The sequence below is a fragment of the Ictidomys tridecemlineatus genome, chromosome 7 (assembly GCF_052094955.1).
Source record: "Ictidomys tridecemlineatus isolate mIctTri1 chromosome 7, mIctTri1.hap1, whole genome shotgun sequence".
Taxonomy (NCBI): Eukaryota; Metazoa; Chordata; class Mammalia; order Rodentia; family Sciuridae; genus Ictidomys; species Ictidomys tridecemlineatus.
Window position 1 is genome coordinate 32,113,536 of NC_135483.1, and position 19,778 is coordinate 32,133,313.

Consider the following 19,778-nt stretch of genomic DNA (forward strand, 5'->3'; position numbering starts at 1 on the left):
AACCACAGACTAGAGGAGTATTAGTAATATACATATCTAATAGAGAACTTTAATCCAGAATATCAAAAGAATTTTTATAAGTAAAAAAAAAAAACCTAAATTTTTTAAATGGCTAAAAGACTTGGACAGAAGTATCTTAGAAGAAATATGAAAGGCCAATAAATCCATGAAAAGATGTTCAGTGTAGTTAGTCTTAAGGAAAGTGCACAATAGAACCATAACGAGGGCTGCCATCATACCAGCTATTGGAAAGAATATGAATGTGGGTGAATGAACACATCTCATACATGTATTTTACAGTTGAACATGTTTATAATGTGTAAAGAATTCTTAAATAAGAAAAAATTTCATAGATGAAGGCATATAGCAAGTCAGTACATAGGAAAGATAGAAATTGCCAATAAACATAGGGAAAAGTATTTCTTAGTAAACGGCTTTCTCTGTGTGTACTTCTATTCATCAGATTACAGAGTAGCACTTCTGGTTCAAACTTAGAACAATTTAGAAAATCCTGAATTAGATGCTAGTTTTTCAAATTTGCACACAGAAGGGGGATAAAAGCTATAAGCTATCATCTGTTCTTTAGCATTGTTTGGGGATTTTGTATTATTTATGAAGAAGTGCTATTCTGGAGTCTGGGGAAAAGATATAAATATTAAGAACATAGAAGCAGTATTTCTTGCTGTTGATTTGGTTATCTACCTGGAATCAGTGAATATATAAAGGTTTATAATAAAGTTTTCAGTTACTTTGTATAATGAAACTTTTCTGACTTTTTTTTTTTTTTTTGTAGTTTTCAGGATTTTGATATTCAAGGGTCCAGGAGATGCAGTTTGGACTGGTTGACAATAGAAACATACAAAAATATTGAAAGTTACAGAGCTTGTGGTTCCACAATTCCACCTCCATATATCTCTTCACAAGACCATGTCTGGATAAGGTTCCATTCAGATGACAGTGTCTCTAGAAAAGGTTTCAGACTGGCATATTTTTCAGGTGTGTTTTTAAAAACAAGAAAGATATCAAACCAAATTCTGAGTATTATCTGTTCAGTGACTTTCAAGGCTAATCTTCTGAATAATGTTCATTTAATTATGAGTAGATCCTCAAGGTAGCCAAGGTTGAAGATAAGAAGCTAAAATACCTTAGAACTAGGTCTCCAAACAGTGTTTTGTATCTTTTTTTTTCCCATTCTTTTTTTTAAGAGAGAGACAGAATTTTAATATTTATTTTTTAGTTATTGGCAGACACAACATCTTCGTTTGTATGTGGTGCTGAGGATCGAACCCGGGCCGCATGCATGCCAGACGAGCGCACTACCGCCTGAGCCACATTCCCAGCTCAGTGTTTTGTATCTTAATAATGAAATGAGCATTTTATAAACTGAAGTCCATTTTCTTTTTAAAGGTCCTAAATATATTTATTTTAAAAATATCTTATTAAGTAACTTCCCATGTTTTGCAAAAGTTACTTCAGAATATTTTTGTGTCTATGTGAATTACCAGTTTTTTTACACTTTCAAGAAAAGAGGACTGGTTTCACAATTGTAGTTATCTTTAAAGAAAAGTCTTTTGCTTTTTTTTTAAACTGGATTCAAAAATAGTGACCAGATATCATAGAAATATGAAAAATTCATAGCATTAGAGTTAAGTATATTTTTTGCTGCAAATTATTTTACATATTTGAATTTATTTTACATGCTTTTTATATTTTTTCTTAAAAAGTTAGTCTTTGTAATATTCATTTAGCTTTTGAAGCACATTTTCTGTCACCCGTGTGTCAGTGAATAAGTTGTGAGTTGGAAAAATACATATTAGTCCAAAATTGTCACTTTGGGGACTATGGAAATCTGCTGTCGTTAAATACCTTAGGATGATATATTAAGATAACTAGAATTTTATAGGCACCTCAAATTTTTTTTGTTCTCGTTTTATTTTGATAAATAAATTTGTATCTTTAGCTTAAATATGTGCAGAATTTTGCAGTTTAAAAAATTAAAATTAATGTTATGATTACATTGAGCATTATAAACAGTTTCAGATTAATCTTGCAATAATCATAGCAAAACTTTGAGTCTCTAATGAATCTGCAAGATATGCTATAATGTACGTGGTAAAATATTTGTGTATAAAGATAACTAGAGAAGAATATGAAAAAATATTTGAAAAGGTGATTATTTTAGATTAATTTTTTATTTAAAAATTTTATCACAGTTTTAATGTTTATATAATGTTGCTTAAAATTCTTAGGCAGTGTATCCTATTGGCTCATGTATCTTACATCATTTTGCTAAGTTCTATAATAAAATAGCTGTCTGCAAAACAGAATTGATCCCTTCTCTCTTTAGATCAAGATACAAAGAGCTTTATGGAAAAAATAGTAGGTAGTTAGTAAACTGAATTATTGAATAATTAGTGCCTGTACTAATTTGTCATTATAACTTAACCTGTTTTTTATAAGATTTTTTAAAATCCCTTATAACTTAGGATTAATTAAAATTTGTTATAAAAAATACTTACTATATACCTTTTGACAAATACGTTTTTTTCTTTCCCCCTATTAATTTCCCCCTACCTATATCCTACCAGGAAAATCTGAGGAGCCAAACTGTGCTTGTGATCAGTTTCGTTGTGGTAATGGAAAGTGTATACCAGAAGCCTGGAAATGTAATAACATGGATGAATGTGGAGATAGTTCCGATGAAGAGATCTGTGCCAAAGAAGCTAATCCTCCAACAGCTGCTTCCTTTCAACCCTGTGCTTACAACCAATTCCAGTGTCTGTCCCGTTTTACCAAAGTTTACACTTGCCTCCCTGAGTCTTTAAAATGTGATGGGAACATTGACTGCCTTGACCTAGGAGATGAGATCGACTGTGATGTGCCAACCTGTGGGCAATGGTTGAAGTATTTTTATGGCACTTTTAATTCTCCCAATTATCCAGACTTTTATCCTCCTGGAAGCAATTGCACCTGGTTAATAGACACTGGTGATCATCGTAAAGTCATTTTACGCTTTACTGACTTTAAACTTGATGGTACTGGTTATGGTGATTATGTCAAAATATATGATGGATTAGAGGAGAATCCACACAAACTTTTACGTGTATTAACTGCTTTTGATTCTCATGCACCTCTTACAGTTGTTTCTTCTTCTGGACAGATAAGGGTACATTTTTGTGCTGATAAAGTAAATGCCGCCAGGGGATTTAATGCTACTTACCAAGTAGATGGCTTCTGTTTGCCATGGGAAATACCCTGTGGAGGTAACTGGGGGTGTTACACTGAGCAGCAACGATGTGATGGGTATTGGCATTGTCCAAATGGAAGAGATGAGATCAATTGTACCATGTGCCAGAAGGAAGAATTTCCATGTTCCCGAAATGGTGTTTGTTATCCTCGTTCTGATCGCTGCAACTACCAAAACCATTGCCCAAATGGTTCAGATGAAAAAAACTGCTTTTTTTGCCAGCCAGGAAATTTTCATTGTAAAAACAATCGCTGTGTATTTGAAAGCTGGGTGTGTGATTCTCAAGATGACTGTGGTGATGGCAGTGATGAAGAGAATTGCCCTGTAATTGTGCCTACCAGAGTCATAACTGCAGCCGTCATAGGGAGCCTTATCTGTGGCCTGTTACTCGTCATTGCATTGGGATGTACTTGTAAGCTTTATTCTTTGAGAATGTTTGAACGAAGGTCAGTATCAAGACAGAACTATAGTGATTACGCTCTGTGCAATAAAAACATTGATCAAATGTATGCCACAAGTCCTTGAATAGGATTAACAATACATTTTTGTTTTATGTTAGATTAGGGATGTATAACTATTATAACTTATAAAATCCATGTGAAAAACCTAAGACTGAAGGCACAAACTACTAAATACTTAAGTTATGAGATGAGGAAAGCCAATCTGTATTTACCAGCTTCTGTTTTCAAATGCAATCAGAAATTTTGCAAGCTCTAACTCTCAGATATAATTTTTAACCTGTTTTTTATGTATTAATTCAATAATTCCCACATATTTGAGAACCTACTACATTCACTCTACAAGTGAAAAGAAAACAAATAAGGCATAATCTCAAACAGTTTATAGTTAGGAAGACATTGGTGTATGGAATAAGACAACGAAAACAGAAGTGCTGTAAGAGCTGTGAAACCGTGGTATCAAAGTTGGAAACATGTAGTCTGATAGGGAGATGTGGAAGCTTTTCACATGACACATTTAGGTGCCATTTTAAATATGTAAGTAGAATGTAGATGGAGAAGGGTGCTGGGGCTCAACCAAAGCCTGGGGAAGTATATAGAGCAGCAGAATGCCCAGCACTGCTTGAAGAATGAGCATATGATCAGAGCATAAATAAATATACAGTAGGTAAGAATGGGATAGACACAAGGATGTTCATTGAGAGCTTCAGAGTTCTCAGTTCAGTGAGAAATGGTTAAGCATTAAAGGGCGACCCTCCAGGGGGAGTAGTTTTTGTTGTGGTGCAGGATAAATTGAACCTCAGAATTTAATGGCAGAGAGGTCCTCTATGAGATTATTGTGTAAACAATGATCTTCAGACCCAGGAGAATTACAAATAATAGATTTAACAAAGAGCGTACCAGACAGCCAAGTTAACAGATGTCACACTGATGCATAGTGTCATAATAGCCACTACTGCAACTTCTCTTTGATTAAGTATAAATGTCCAGAAAACTCCTTATCACTGTAACAAAAGAGCACAGTGAAGAGTCAGGTTTTCAGTTCAAGATCCAGCTATTCCAGATAGTGTGTTGACTCATTTCACTCTTATCTGAAAAGAAATGTAAAAATGTAAAAACTTAATGAAGTGTTCCCTGAGACCTTTCAAATAACGTTACCTTATGTCTAGAACTACCTGCTTGCTTTGGGTTTTAAAAATCTAGTATTTTTATTTCTCCTTTTATGTTTTATAGGCTTTTCAATATATTAAAACATGGGGATCCCAGCTTCTACTAGTATAAAACCCCCTGTGGACACATTGCCTACTACATCTTTGTATTCCCAGTGTAGGGATTACATGTATTTTCAGTATGACTAAGCTTTACAAATAATCAAATATGCTCATATTCAGATTGTTTTAATTACTGACAATAGAAATTTTCTACTTTGACCTGCCTTTTTATAAAAACTTTTTATCCCTGTCTTCTCTCAAAGATCATTTGAAACCCAGTTGTCAAGAGTGGAAGCAGAATTGTTAAGAAGAGAAGCTCCTCCCTCTTATGGACAGTTGATTGCTCAGGGATTAATTCCACCAGTGGAAGATTTTCCTGTTTGTTCACCTAATCAGGTATATTGTACTTTCTGGTTTCTATTTCAGTGTCTCTTGAAATAAAATCCATACCTGTATATATGGTAAAGCAAGCTCCCTTGACTATTAGGATTTTGTAATAAAGTCAAGGATTAAATATATGGAGAATTAAATTTTAACATTTTTTTCATTATATTTAAAAAATACTACAAAATTCAAAAATATAATTTTTACTCTTTTGATTTGGTTGTATGTTTTTAAGGCATTTTACTGTTTAGAATAATTTAGTGCGCTGAAATTTCAGGATAACTTTAGCAAATTATTTTCTATTTGAACATTTCAGAGATTTAAGAATCAGTATTAAAATTAATATACTAGTAATATTACGTGCTAGATTAACCAACTATAAGTAACAGTAATTGAAATGATGTCACCATTTTCATCTCACTTGAGGGAAAACTTTTTAAACTAGATTTTATATTGTTTAATCAGAGTTTAACCCATTTCCTTTATATAGTAACTCATTCTTTATTAATCTTTCTTAATTTTTAAAATTTCTCATCTGATTTTTAAGTTTTTCTTTTCCAATGTTTAAAAATGTACCTGAGTTCATTTTAAGCAAAAGAGTTTATGTTTATGTAAACTGTAAATTTATCCAGTGTATAAATGTATAAATTATATGAATACAAATTATCCTCAAAATTCAAAAAAATGTTAAATATTATTTGAGATAATTTTGTTCAAAATGGAAAAGCATCCCCCACTTTCCATGCATGAAATTTCTGATTAGTCCCTCTCACCTTACTTAAGTCCTCTAGGAAGTTCTTGGTGAGAATTTGTGCTTTTCAAATGTTTCTCCAGAGATAATTTATAATTCACAAGTTCCACTGTTTGAAATTCTGTAGGCAAAATAGAAAAAAAAAATCTAGGTTGTGTTTTCTTTATATTATTGGTCCTACCATGGGGAAGATTTTTTTTATAGGTAAGAATCAACCCTGTTCACCATCAATCATGCTGCCCCTGAACCCTGGGGAGTTACAGGGATCACAACCAATAAAAGGCTGCCCTCATTCCTGATATCAATTACAAGCTCACAGGGTTCCCCAAACCATCCTCATGTTTTATAATTCATTAGAGAGACTCAACTCACCAGAAGCTTACTCATGATTGCAAGTTATTACTAGGAAAAAGATACAAATTAAAATCTGCTAAGGGAAGAGATGCATAAGACAGAGTTCAGAAGGGCACTAAACTTGGACCTCCCAGTTGTCTTTTCACCACATGAGACAGAAGAGTGTTATTCTGTTGACAAAGATGTGTGACTCTGTTGACAGCTGTGTGACAATATGCAGGGAATATTACCAGCCTGGGAAGGCTCACCTAATTAAAACCCCTTCTAACTAAAGCCCCCACCCTACATCACATCGTTGGTATGATTCAGCCACAACCCTAAGCCACAGTATTGCTCTCTGGCTGGGCCAAGGCCTTCAGGAAAGAACACTTTTACCAGGCATGGCATTCCATGGGTTTAGAGATCACAGACACCAAGGACAAATGACTTTGGGTAAAATTACATTACTTAACTACATACTATCCTATCCTCTAGGCTGTGATTTACTCTTGTGAGAGAATTCTACTCCAACAGCACTTTAAATAAACTACTTTCATTAATGATCAGATAGATTTTATTCGCATAATGAGATTAATTAAACTTGTTAGAAATTTTTTGTATACAGTTATCAGATTTTCATGGCAGCTTTTTTTTAAGTTCAGAACTTTATTTTTTTATTAATTTAAAAAAAATAAATGACAGCGGAATGCATTACAATTCTTATTACATGTATACAACACAATTTTTCATATCTCTGGTTGTATATAAAATATGTTGACACCAATTGGTATCTTCATACATGTACTTTTTTTGTAGTTGTAGGTGAACAGAATGCCTTTATTTTATTTGTTTATTTGTATGTGGTGCTGAGGATCGAACCCAGTGCCTCACGCATGCTAGGCAAGCGCTGTGCCACTGAGCTACAGCCCCAGCCCTCCGTAGCAGCTTTTAAAAAGAAAAACAACCAAGGGAAAGAAATATGGAATGAACTTAACCATCTCGTGTGTATGTGTATTTGTGTGTGTGTATGTGTATATCAAAAAGAATTTCACCTGTGTGTATATACAGAAAATACCATCCAAAGATAAATTAATGAAGGAAATCAGTGCAAGAGAGGAGAGAAAGGAAGGGAAAGGAGGAAGGAAGAAAAGAGGGGAAATGGAGATTAAAAAAACAATTTCTTGCATGTTTTATTTTGTCAGAATGAATATAATACATAATACATATAATTATAGTGCTCTCATAAAAATATAACGTAATTTACTATCTCATTTAAAATGAAATACTTTCTGAGGGATGTTTGCTGCTTCTAAGCTAAAAGAGCATAGAAAATTAGAATGTCCATGAGATCCCCTTATAGAATCTGCTGTTAGATTGGCAATTTTTTAATTAAACAGACTTTTAACTAAGGGGAGAATTTCACCTAATGTGAAGTCATTATTAAAGTATGCTGATGACATTGTTGATCTTAATGGGTGACAGCTGAGAACACAAGAGGTTAGAACTGAAGAAACTTTTGTTTGTTCCTGAATATCTTAACCTTTTATACAGACAGCACTCAACTTGAATGCTAGATGTTGAGGATGCTACATCTATGGAGAAATGCATTATGGATGTGAATCACTATTTTTATTTAAATTAAAAATTGGTGAAAAAAATCTGACCCATTTGTACTATAGTCAATGTATGTTGATATTCAAATTTCTTAATGACAGTCTGTGCTTTACTAAAACTAGACCATGAAATGTTCCTATGACAGTAGTTTCTTTGCTTGCCATGAATTATGTTCTCAGTACTATGGAATGACCTATGTAGAAATCACAAATAAATTCAATGCCTATCACAAAGACAAATGGAGAACATAATTATCACATCTTCCTTCTTTGCGTTCTTTCTTTTCTCTGTTAGAGGAGAGGCAACATATAGTTTTGACAGGGAAGCAGATTCTCATTTGAAGGAGGAGTATATTAACTCACCATTATTTCCTAGAAATACTATATTGTAAATGCTACATGCCAGCTTGATAAAAGCTGTTTGTTCTGTTTGAATACTCTTTTTATAACCACTAGGTGGAGCTTAAAGACTTTTTAAATGTTGTGCATTTGAAAAAATAATCTAGCTCATTTATCTAAAAAAAAGAATAGATTTTCTTTTCGTTGAACAATGTACCTACTTTCCACGTGTACTAATTAAAAATTACCAGTTTTTCAAAGTATAATATGATTTAAGCTTAATACTAAACTGTAGAAAGTAAAACTTAATCCTTAAAGATTGAGAAAGAATCCAGATGTCTAGATACCTTTGTAGAATACTATAAACAAGTTAATTTCTTTATCTTTTCTTATTGTTTTTGTTATTTTCTGTGTTTTAATATAAGTATATTAATTCCTTTATTTGTGACAATATAATTAAATCCTTAGTATTCATTCATTCAACAAATTGTTGAGAACCAGCTCTGTGAATAGAGTAATTCTCACCATGTTTAGGAAAAGTTTCAGCCATGTAAATCAAGTCTAACTTATACTTTATTTCAAAAAACCAAAAAGCACATAGGGCACAGTAGGTCACTTATTGAAATATGGTAGAAATTTATTTATGTTGCTAGTTGTAGAAGTATCAATTTTATTTTCTACCTTTGGTATACTTTTAGGAATTGGCTACTATATGAGGTTTTAAACAAAATAACTTATCAATTGACATTAAATATCACTGTAAATAAGGTTGATTGTATAAAATTAAGTATCAAGGAAGTTTTTTATACAGAAAACAATGATTCAAGTTATAGATTAGATTTCATAGAGGGGTGAATGAATAAGAATGAGGTAATTTAATTCATCCTCCTTAGACTCTAGTAACAGTGGTAGTAGGATTTTAGCCACAATAGTTTCTGAAGACTGTTTTTCATTTCAATACTTTATTGTTAGCTGTCTTAAAATCTTTCTTATTTTTGTAGGCTTCTGTTTTGGAAAACCTGAGGCTAGCTGTACGATCTCAGCTTGGATTTACTTCAATCAGGCTTCCTATGGCAGGCAGATCCAGCAACATTTGGAATCGTATTTTTAATTTTGCAAGATCACGTCATTCAGGGTCCTTGGCTTTGGTTTCAGCAGATGGAGATGAGGTTGTCCCTAGTCAGAGTAACAGTAGAGAACCTGAAAGAAACCATACTCACAGAAGTTTGTTTTCTGTGGAGTCTGATGACACAGACACAGAAAATGAGAGAAGAGATACAGCAGGAGCATCTGGTGGAGTTGCAGCTGCTTTGCCCCAAAAAGTTCCTCCCACAACAGTAGTAGAAGCCACAGTGGGAGCAGGTGGAAGTTCTTCAACTCAGAACACCCGAGCTGGTCATACAGATAATGGAAGGGATGTGACAAGTGTGGAACCCCCAAGTGTAAGTCCAGCACGTCACCAGCTTACAAGTGCATTAAGTCGTATGACTCAGGGGCTACGTTGGGTACGGTTTACATTAGGGCGCTCAAGTTCCGTAAATCAGAACCAAAGTCCTTTGAGACAACTTGATAATGGGGTAAATGGAAGAGAAGAAGATGATGATGTTGAAATGCTAATTCCAATTTCTGATGGAGCTTCAGACATTGATGTCAATGACTGCTCAAGACCACTTCTTGATCTTTCCTCAGAACAAGGACAAGGGTTTAGACAACCGTACAGTGCAACAAACCCTGGAGTGAGGCCAAGTAATCGAGATGGCCCCTGTGAGCGCTGTGGTATTGTCCACACTGCCCAGATACCGGACACTTGCTTAGAAGCAACACTGAAGAATGAAACAAGCGATGATGAGGCTTTGTTACTTTGTTAGGTACAAATCACATAAGGGAGATTGTATACAAGTTGGAGCAATATCCATTCATTGTTTTCTAACTTTAAAATTAAACTAGTTTTAGTTTAAAAAGAGAAAAAACAAGATGCAGGGTGATTTCTTATTATTATATATTAGCCTGCATGGTTAAATTAAACAACTTGCAACTCTATGAACTTAGAGTTTACTAATTTAGCAGCTAAAATTGCATTATGTATTCATATTGTTCAGTAATGTTGTTCCATTTGTTTCTAATTGTTTTTATCCTGGTACTGTAGTTCATAGTAGAAATATGGCTGCTTAAACTCATTTGACTGTCATTTTATCTATCCTACGTTAAAAGGTTTGTACAAAATAATACCTTCTTTTAATTGAATCTTTTATGCTGTTGCCAATACATCTTGTAACTTAATATACTAAATGTGAAGGTTGTTAATGTACAAAAAGAAAACAAACCCTCACACTCTTTTGTTTGTATAACATTTGTCTGTTATTAGAGTTCATCACAATATCAATTTGTCAAAGGGAAAAAAATATTCCTCAAAATTTTTCTCTTACGTTTAACATACAGTGATGTGGAATTGGTAGAATTAGATAAACTAATTGCAAAAACAAAACTCTTTTATAGATTTTCTATTGTTGATTTTAATACTCTAATATGGTACAAACCAAATGATAAAATCCCAAGTCATTTCTGTTTTCATCTCTATTTAGGAACAGAATTAAGCGGATGAAGATATTCTACTATGCATTAAATCTTGAACTTTATAAAATATGTACAAAAATTGTACATGATAAGTTCCAACTGATAATGTCTTTCCCTAATATAGGGTTATGCTTGTGTTGGACCCTAGGGATTTGCACTAAAATCGTTTCAAGGTCTCAGATGAGTTCAGTGCACAAGCACTATCACTTTAAATACTATTATTTGCTACCACAGTGACTATATATTTCCATAGCTTTTGGGGATTGGGGGAACATTTTTATTACAACTTGATATTGCTTTGCAAGTTTCATATTTATTTGTTGTATTTAAAAACTGCATTATTGTACGAGTGATTTTTTTCAATATATTTTATTCTCTGGAGGGGGGGTCGTGTCATAATCTTGAAGAAAAGCAAATTAAGAAATCACTCGGATTGTGCCCCCCTTTTTAAAGTAGAGTGAATTGCAAAACTCCATTTATTTTTTTTTATTGTCAGTTCCTGTTTATTTATTCTTTAGCCGTTTGTTTTAGTAGCTTAATGATTGAGTATGAAAAATGTATTTGTGTGTGATTATTGCTATTTATTAAATTTTTAAATACTTTGCTGAATGTCATTTTAAAGCATGTTTGAGGTCTTGTGTATTTGTCGTGTTATGCTGTCAGGAAGAACTGACTAAAATGTTTTAATATGTATCAGAAATTAAAATGATTTTTTTTATTGCCTTGAGGTACTTTTTAAATCAAATTTGCTATTTATTTTTGTTGAATTTTGGTGCATATACAGATTCAGGCCATAAAATATGTAATACATCTGGGGAGAAAAATGAAAGGAAGTATATTCTGTTTCACCACTTTGTAGTAATGTAGTAGCTTACACCCATACCGAACGTAAAATTCCCTAAGGACCTGAATATCACTGCCTTTAAGAAAACTGCCTCCTAATTGTTTTGTCTTATATAATTACTCAATCCATTCTCTCTTCATATTATTTTCGTATATATTTCAGACTCCTATAGAATAATGGCAGAATTTGGGTTAGCACATTCTAACCCAAATTAATCTTCTTCTAGATTCTACCAACTGTCAACTCTCAGGTTTTTGGTTTTCTGGAGTATGTTTTAACTTATTTTTTTAATTGACTAATACATCTTCCTGGTTCAGAGTAACTACTGCTGACACCTGTCTTTTAGTTCCCTTTCATAGAGATACTTACCAACACCAGATTCTTATATATTCCTCCAGAAATATCATAATGTATAAATGTATTCATATGCATATGAATACCATATATCATAATGCAAATTATGCTGCACATTTTTCTACAACTCCTCAAGGGGAGATTTTTATGTTTCTGTTTTGTTTTTGTTGTTTCTGGGGAATGAACCCAAGGCCTCCTACATGCTAGGCAGGTGCTCTTCCACTGAGCCCATCCATAGCCCTTATTTTTAATTAGTGATCACTCCTAAATTTATGCCACTATTTTGTTTTGTTTTTTTCCTAGGAGTCTAATTAGTTTTCCCAAAACTTCTTATTAAGTAATAAATCTTCTTTACTAATTTAAAGTAGAAATTTATATAGTAAATTTCCACAGTATTAATAATGTTCATAGACAATTCTGTTCTCTTCAGTTGATCTGCCTCTTTTTGTACCAATAATACATTGTTTTAATAACCATCATTTAAAAAATGTTTCATCTGTTCTTGCTTATTTTTACATATAAACTTTAGAATCAAATTCCTGAATTCCAAAAAACTTATTATTTTTGTGGGGAGGGACCAGTTTTAATTTTACAAGTTAACTTAGAGAATTTGACAACACTTATCATGTTAAAACTTTTTATCTAAATCATAGTGCCCTCCTTTCAAATGACACCTATTTATTTAATGCTTTTTTGTTGTTGTTATTTCTTTCATTTGTATTTTACTTTACAGAGATATTTTTAAGAGTTTATTCTTATAGATTTCATCATTTTATTGCCATTATTAATGTGATCCTTTCCATTTATAATTTAGACTAATTTTGGTATATGTAAAGGCTGAGGACTTACTGTGTTAATTTTCTACCTAGCCACCAGATACCTTTTTTTTAGTCTGTAATAGTATTTCAATTAACTTATTTGAGTTTTTTCAGCTACACAATCATGTCATCTGCAACCATTGAAAAGTAACCTTTGTTCCAGTGTGCATACTTTGTGTCTTGTTTGGATTGTCTCATACTTCTAGACTAATGTTAAATAACAATGGCTATAATGAAATGGGTTGAAATACATATATTTAATCATATTAAGGACTATCCATTGATCCCAATTTTAAACAGGTTTTAAGGCTGCATGTTGAATTTTATCATGTCTTTTCAGCAGCTGTGGGGGTACTCATCATTCTCCTCCTCCAGTCCTAATATGATGAATTTTGTTCATATAGTTTGTAATATTAAACCATCCTCATCCTTGCATTCCTGAGATAAACTCTACTTGGCCATGTGTATTTTTTAATTTGTGGCAAGATTATATTTACCATTTTATTTGAGATATTTGTATTTGTCAGTGAAATAAGTTTATAGATGTGTTCTGTGTGTGCACATGTTATATTTGAGAAAATTGGTATTAATGTTATCTAGTGGCATAAAATTTTCCTGCTTTGCTATGATTCAGAACATTTTAAACATGTTTGGCATTTTCTGGTTCTTAAAGTTTCAGTGAAATTATCTAGTTTTGATAGAGAGTTGGCAAATAGCTCTTCAACAAATCCTTGTTATTTCCTGTGGTAATTGGTCTTTGTAGTTTTTGTATCTTATCAGGAACCACCCTTTTCACCATTTTCACCCATTTCATATTTATTTGGCTATTGAGCAAAGTTATCCTCTGTATATGACTCTTTCCTCCTCGTGTATTATGATTTCTCCTCCATTGCTTGGCTAACATAACTAAGTTAGCCAGGTGTGGTGACACATACCATTAGTTCCAGTTACTTAGGAGACAGGTGAAGATTGCTTGAGCCCAAGGCCTGGGCAACATAGCAAGACCCTATCTCAAACAACTAACAAGAGACACAAGAAATGTGTGTATGTGTGTGTACATGGTGTGTTGTTTCCATTAAGCGTCCATTTCTTGTATGTCACTATTTTTTTTCTTTTTAATTAGTTGATTTCCACTTCAATAAATTTCCTACTTTTTTGCTTTTGTTAGCCTATTTTGTTGCTTTTTTCCTAACTATTTTCAATTAGCAATTCATTTATTTCTTTTTACTTATTTATATGAAATTTAAAGCATTGACTTAATTCTGAGTACTGCATAAGCTAAACCATTTAGATGCATTAGTGTTGTCATTTTAATTATTAATAAAATAATTAGCTATTATTTTCTAGATTTTTTTTAATTTCAAGATTTGTTATTCCTCAGTTCTGGGGATTAAACCAGGGTCTTGTGTGCGCTAAGCCAGCCTCTACCACAGGGCTATATTCCCAGCCCTTAGGTTTCAATTTTTATTTATTCTTTAACCCAAAAGTTTTTTTGTTGTTGTTGTTATTCTTTTTGTTTTTTTAAATCCCCCCTCACTATTTTCCCCAAATAATGGGATTATTTTGATGTGGCTGATAGTTTTGTTTTCTGATTCTTTTATTTTTATTTTTATGGCAATATAAAATATGCTTTTAGAAGTATATTGTCTTGAATTTTTAAAATATTCCAAGATTCCAAGATAACTTTTTAAAAGTGCATTCTCTTTTTACAGGATATACATGTTAGTAGATGTTACCCAAATTTGTTGTTCAGGTCTTCTGTGCAGTAACTTGGTCTTTTAGTCTGTCAGTCAGAGTCACTAGTGTTAGTGAGAAGGAAGAGGAAAGAAGCAAAAGAGCTGTTTCAGAGGTGTGCTGTAGGCAAGTGGCTCATGCCTTATCTCTGTAAGCTGTTGAGGATTTGGTTACTACTGCTTCCTTTCATCCACTGTAAGCTGGAAATAAATAGGTAAGACAGATTAAAGGCTAAAGGAAGAATGCATTCATTCAATTTATGAGGTATATATTGAGTACCTTCTGCAGACCCAGTAATGTTTACAGCTGTTTAGCTCTTTGCTGTCCTCTATCCAATATGCCTCATCGTTCTCCTCAGTCCCTTTCCTCTAAATTCAAAGTGAGATGACAGCAACTTGACGGGACCTGTTTTACTCAGGCAGAACCCATTTTCAAAAACTGGTAGAAGCAGGCAGTGAGGGGAATGTCTTTGCTCAGTACATTTGAGCTATTGTTCAGGAATAGCATATAGATTATAAATTGAATATGGACAGTGCATCAGTTGAAAATTGACTGTGATTGGTTTTTTTTTTTCCCTATGGTACTCAACATTCAAGATGGTAGAAGGAGGCAAAGTAAAATTTACAAAGTTTTTGGGTTGAAATCTTTTAAAATGAGGAAGTAACAATAGCTGATTATTGAGAAACTTTCTAGACTTTCTGTAAATCTGTTATATACCCAAGTTACATATACACACTTGTAAATATAAGAGGTATATGCACTCATGGTTTACCGTCTTTAATATAGGATTTTCTTCCTTAGACTTTTTTAAAAATATTACCTGCCCCTAAATGTGAGAATATATTCAGTGTTGTAAGTGTATATTCCATTCTTAAAGACAATTTCTCAGAGCCTTTTACCACTATCTGCTCTGTACTTGTGGGAAAGAATTTTACAAGCAGATAATATTTACATTGTTGAGTCCCTGTCATCATCACAGTCCTTTATATGTCTTTGGAATCTTCACAACTTAAACTTGCTTCTATTTATCCAAGAACAGAACTAAGATTTAATGTCAGTCATGTCTCCCTCAACAGCTGTCTTGTGAGTAGTATGGATCATAAAATGAAGTGAAATTTATCAATCAGGAGAAATACCAATTGACATTGGAGCTGATGTACCTGGATTATCATGCAAGCTCACTGAGACTCGGGTTCTTCTCTGAGTATGGTAGCTACTGATATAAGACAGATGAGGCTGGAATTTTCAGGAAGCAGATTTAGTTTTAGCTGCAAGTGGTCCCTAGGGGGTAACCCCTAAAAATCTCTGGACCTCAAGTCTGAAAATTCTTTTAGATTTATACTCAGTGAAATGTTACTCCTTGTCTTAGGCTAGATAGAGGTTTCATGTTTTGTCTGCAAACCTGGCATTTATAGGAAAGGGGAAACTTCAAACCAGAATGCTGTCTGCAGAAAATTTTGCCAATACCTGTTGACACCCTTTGTAAAAATCTTTTTCTGACAAGAAGAAAAGCTAAATTATGACAAGCGTCTTTTGGGTGGGGGTACTTGGTCTGCTTCACCACTTCATAAGATTATTGTGAGAAATAAATTAAGAGAACATTGGTGAAGGCCTTAGCACATGTCCTGGTCATCTATTGCTGCAAAACAAACTACCCCCAACTTTTAGGTGTAAAGCAATCTTAGCCACTACAAAACAGTAATACAAGCAGAGCTTAGTGGAATTGGTTCATCCTGCTCTGCATCAGCTTGGTAGGAGGATGTGTTCCTAAAAGAGCTGACCTACATGGCTGGCTGCTGTGACCTCGGACAGGAGCCTTGGGTTCTCCAGGTGGGCCTCTCCTGGGTACTTGTGTTTCCTTAGAGCGTAGAAGCTGTGATCCAGGAGTGTTTCATTATACCTCTGCAGAAACTGTAAAGCTTCTTATGACTGAGACTCAGAAGTCCTAGAATATTACTTCTACCACAATTGTCAGATCACTAAGGCCAATCGAGATTCAGTGGGGAAAGAAAGAGATTCTACTCTTGACAACAGCAACGTTTGCAAAGAACTTGTGATATCTTCCATCACAGCACAGTACCTGATTCCTAAGAAACACTAGTTGCCATAGTTAATATTTTAAGGATAAAAATTTACTGTATTCATTAGGAATTTATTTGTTAATAGCATATCAGCTTCTCAGTCATATGCCAACTGTGTTAATTATGTCTTATATTTGTTTATTACAAATATCAGGGTAAAATAATTTGCCTTAGCACATTCAGTCAGAAGTCATAGCATTTAAATATACATTTCAGCAGGTGTTTAGCAATTAGAAGTAATTTTTCAACTACATTTAAAATAGCTTCTGTTGCAGCATGATATGTTATCATAACCTATAAAATATTTACTTTAAATTTTATTAGGGACAACAGTGTAGTGGGCAAAAGTGTGAAGCCAGATTACCTGAATTTTAATTCTTTCCTTACTAGCATGTGACCTTCAGCAAGTAACTTAATCACTGTTGACTCAGTTCTTTTTGTCTCAGATGGAGATAATAATAGGACTATTGGAGAATTAAGTAATTAAAATATGGAATGCTCTTGGAACAGCACCTGGCTCATAGTGCTTTGTAATAGCTTGCTATTAGTATCACCATTGTTTAAATCTTATAAAGAAAACATCTCTGAAGTTTGAATATAGAAGATATATTGAATATAAAAAATATGTGGAAAGTCCTAAAATAACAGTAGTTTCTGAAGATAAATGGAAACGTGAAAGTGCTTACTCTTGGAATCCTGGAAGGGAATTAAAACACAGAAGTCAGAAAGAGCAAGAAAGGGGAGAAGGGAATGTAACTGCCCACTTTTGATGAGTCCTGTGGAATTCCAAGGCTAAGGACACACAGGATCCTCTAGAGCCCAGGGCTAGAGGAAATTTCCCAGTGAGGGTGAACCTCAATCGAGTTCTTTACAGGACTGTGGAACCTAGTAATTGTCAGATGATTAGTTCCTTCATTGTAGCAAATATTGCTAGTTGCATACTCAATAGCTGTGAGAAGAGCCTCATTTTAAGGGTAGAAGAAAAGGATGAAAAAAAGCCTGATATTGCTGAGCAGCTACATCAGTGTTGGTCTGGCTACCTCTGCACTGTTAGTTGCATTAAAAAATAATAATAAACTCCTGCATATTTATGCAGTTATGATAGGCTTCTCAATTACAGAGGAACATCCTCAACCAATCTACTGATTCTTAATATAGGATCATAATAGTAGTTTAGAGGAGTTAATGGACACTGTCCATAAGGCAGAGCAGTGATGGGTAAGTACACATGTAAATGCTCAATAAACAAGGCTACAGTTAGAGTGGGAATGTTGGTAAACTGTTCAACCTTAATATTTTCTAACAGTGATTATATTTGTATCTTGGACTTCCCCCTATGATTTTATTTGAACAAAGGGTCTTGAGGATTAATAAAATTTGGAAACCAGTTCTAGCATGTTACAGGATAAAGTCACCCTATGTTAATGTAGGACACAAGATTTATTAATAATGAAATACCCTTCCAAAAGAATTTGATTGTTTTCAAGTAAAGATGCTAGTACATCAGTTAGGGTGGTTTCCCCATGTGTTGGAAGGAAGCTGAAGCTTAAAGAAGGTTAATATCCTCCTAAAAGCTTTATTTTAGGAGAAATAATATAGCACAGTGAGAAAAGTAGGGGCTTTGGAGTTAGGCACGTGGCAGTTTGAATTCTGGTTCTACTACAAAGAGTCAAGTCTTATTGTCTCATCTGAAAAATGGATAACACCTATCCTTTAAGGGTTCCCAAAATGATCAAAGGAAAGAAAAACAGAGCTATGCAGATGTCTCTCTACATTTTAATTGTCAATATTACAAATTAATTTTCCAAATGCAAATGCACTCTTCAAAGCTATCTCCATTTGTACTGTGCTTATGTGTCACCTGAGCTCCCTGAAGGGTGGTTTTCTTACTATAGTCACTGTCCTGCTCTCTTGATTACGAGGCAACTTATGATTGTTTCTCAATGAAAAAATAGGTTTACTAAGTAAAAGTGGATCTTGGCACAGACCTTTTTACTATGAAGAAGTCAAATGAAGGACTTCTGTGGAGCCTCAGAACAGGAAAGACATGACTACCTCCTATGGACGTCGCATGTTGGGCTAGTATAAATAAGAAATTATGGAAGCTATTCCCATTCAGAAATGTGATTTAAAAGCAGCCTGTAAACAATACTCAATACTGTTCTTGATTTCAATACAATGGAATCAACTTTTACAATAATATTTACATGTTTCTATCTTATCTGCTGAGCCTATTTCAGGTAAACAGAAATTGCTTACCTAATTTAGTTTATAGATTTAGTTTTCTACTTCAATGTAAATTTTACATGTTATGTTCCATTTTGTGAATTTTAACTTTATTCAATTCCTATTTCCTTTGTTCCAACTTAGCACTTTTTCCATATTTACTTGATATTTTTACTACCCCACATAATTTCCATTTCCCTATCCCCATTTCCTTGGTTTAGAGTGAAAGCAAACATTTATTTGTACCAACCACAACATGGCTTAAGTACTTCACTTCTAATCCTCAGAACAAGTATGTGACAGCTGTTATTATCCATTCAGAACTCACATAGCATTAATAAGTGACTTTGCCTTTGGGATTGGAAGCAATGTAACTTTTGGAACTTTAATTACCATATTTTCATTTATGCAATTGTAGAGGGATTTTATTTTCTATTTAAAAATTTAATGGCTTTATTTTAGTAAGGTTTTCTTTATTTTATAACCATATATATTTTCTAAAACACATAAAGATTGAAAAATTATGACTTCACAATCACTAGGATGCTCTAGTCAAATAGCCAGTAAGTGTTGGCAGGGATGTATATGAATTGGAGGTCTCATACATCATGATGTAAAACAAGCCAGCCACTTTGTAAAAACAGTCTGGCAGTGCCTCAAAAGTTAAATATAGAGTTATCAAATGACCCAGAAATTCCACTCCTAGAGATATACACAAGAGAAATAAGAATATGCTCATACAAAAACTTACACATAAATGTTCAAAGCAATTTTATTCCTAACAGGCAAGAAGTGGGAAAATGCCAAATGT

The 19,778-nt window shown here is 33.5% G+C and overlaps 1 protein-coding gene across 2 annotated transcripts in view; it reads left to right on the forward strand.

The window, feature by feature from the left end:
- Lrp12 (LDL receptor related protein 12) overlaps nt 1–11,637 on the forward strand; it is an 83,289-nt gene extending 71,652 nt beyond the window's left edge. For both annotated transcript variants that reach the window (XM_021724718.3, XM_005316261.4), the window contains 4 exons: nt 794–996; nt 2,589–3,693; nt 5,180–5,312; nt 9,338–11,637. In XM_021724718.3, coding sequence (XP_021580393.2) covers nt 794–996; nt 2,589–3,693; nt 5,180–5,312; nt 9,338–10,204 — 2,308 coding nt within the window. In that variant the 3' untranslated portion in view covers nt 10,205–11,637. The remainder of the gene's footprint in view (nt 1–793; nt 997–2,588; nt 3,694–5,179; nt 5,313–9,337) is intronic.
- The last annotated feature ends 8,141 nt before the right edge of the window (nt 11,638–19,778 follow it).